The 1663-nt window shown below is 50.5% G+C and overlaps 1 protein-coding gene across 1 annotated transcript in view; it reads right to left on the reverse strand.

Annotated features, from left to right (window-relative positions):
• The window catches only part of Casp8 (caspase 8), a 35894-nt gene that overhangs the window by 6627 nt on the left and 27604 nt on the right, over positions 1 to 1663 (reverse strand). Inside the window, exons 7-8 of the mRNA XM_005366337.3 lie at positions 758 to 822; positions 16 to 157 (exon numbers count right to left, since the gene is read on the reverse strand). Coding sequence (XP_005366394.2) covers positions 16 to 157; positions 758 to 822 — 207 coding nt within the window. The remainder of the gene's footprint in view (positions 1 to 15; positions 158 to 757; positions 823 to 1663) is intronic.

Below are 1663 nucleotides of genomic sequence, written 5' to 3' on the forward strand. Positions count from 1 at the left end.
TGGATTCGACTGTACCTTCATCACGTTCTGTTCCCTTCCTGTCCTTCATCTTGTGAAGTCTGGGTACCCTCTCCCGCGCCTCGCTGAAATCGTAATTGTTGACGATCAGACAGTATCCCCGAGGTTTGCTCTTCATTTGATATATTCTATCTGATACCTAGAAAACAAAAGCCCAGTCCTGGAAATGACCCTGCAGCTCAGACATGAGCTGGGCGCGAACCCATTTTCCATGAAGCCACGTCCCCCCCCCCCCGTGCGCCCATTTTCTCTGAAGCCCTCCCACGCCTCCCGTGCGTGCATCCATTTTAGTTGGTACAGTTGCTAGAAGAGGGAGGTCTCACACATCCTCTACCTTCCAGCAATTCTTAGACCTTTGCTTTCGGTCTGAGAATAAAACTAGAGCTTGGTTTGGCAGCTCACACCTATAATCCTAGCACCTGGGAAGTGGGGGGGGGTCAAGAGTTCAAAGGTCATCCTCGGCTATGTAACGAGTTCAAGGCCAATCTGAGCTATTGGGGACCCTGTCTCAGACTACAAGCCAACAAACCAAGCAGGGGTAATAGTGATAATTTAAAACAAATAAAACTGGAGAGGCCACATCCTCAACTGGTTCTTTTGTAGGTTTTTCTTCCACAGAGTTTTCAAGATTTCCAAAAGGCGCCACCCCTTATCAGCTCATCTGGCAGCTTAAAAGGAGCCAACAAAGGCCCAGAAACAGAAACTTCAGTGGAAAGAGGGAGGGAGGAGGTGTGTGTACCTGGGAGTCGATGTCTTGTTCTCTTAGGGAGTCACACATTTCCTGCACTGTGATGCAGCTCTGTCCTGCAAGCAACCGAGAAACACATGCAGAGTGAGAGGCTTGGGGGGCAAAGGTTGCTTGGGAAAGAAATATGGACTGCCTAGGACAACCTAAGAACCTTAAAAGCATTTCAAGTGCGTGTGTGTGTGTGTGTGTGCGCGTGCTTGTAGGCATGTACCTGGGTGCATGTGTGTGCCCACGTGTCTGCGTGTGTGTGCGTGCGTGTGTGCATGTGTATGTGCGTGTACGTGCGTGCATGTGTGTGTGTGTGTGTGTGTGTGTGTGCGTGCGTGTGTGCATGTGTATGTGCGTGTGCGTGCGTGCATGTGTGTGTGTGTGTGTGTGTGTGTGTGCGTGCGCGAAGCATTCTTGCACATGTGCCTGACGGAAGGAGCACTCATGCAGTGGCATGTGTGTGGAGACCAAAGAGGACTTTGCAGGGTTGGTCCCTTCCTTTCCTTAACATATTTCCAGAGTTCAAACTCATATCACCTGCCCTGAAAGTAGACTTTTACCTACTAAGGCATTTCACCGCCCCTCCCCAGGTCGGTCCTTTACAGAGTAAACACTGAGGCTGCCTTGAACATATTTCAGATGTGTAGATCTTGCAGGAAGGGCACTTAGCATGAACTGGAACCCAAACTGCTTCATCTGTGCTGTGGTCATTGATCAAGTCATTGATCAAAGCAGGAGGTAAGGATGAGCCGGTAATTCAAACACTGAAGAGCTGGACAGGGGGACGGACTCACTGGCTCTGTGACTTGACCTTCTAAGGGAGGGTGATCCTCAGGGTGAGAGATGGCTCAGATGCTGAGAGCTTATCACCCTTTGCTGAGGGCCAGAGGTTCCCAGTGCCCACGTGGT

This window comes from Microtus ochrogaster, unplaced genomic scaffold (genome assembly GCF_000317375.1).
Source record: "Microtus ochrogaster isolate Prairie Vole_2 unplaced genomic scaffold, MicOch1.0 UNK8, whole genome shotgun sequence".
In the NCBI taxonomy this organism is placed as follows: Eukaryota; Metazoa; Chordata; class Mammalia; order Rodentia; family Cricetidae; genus Microtus; species Microtus ochrogaster.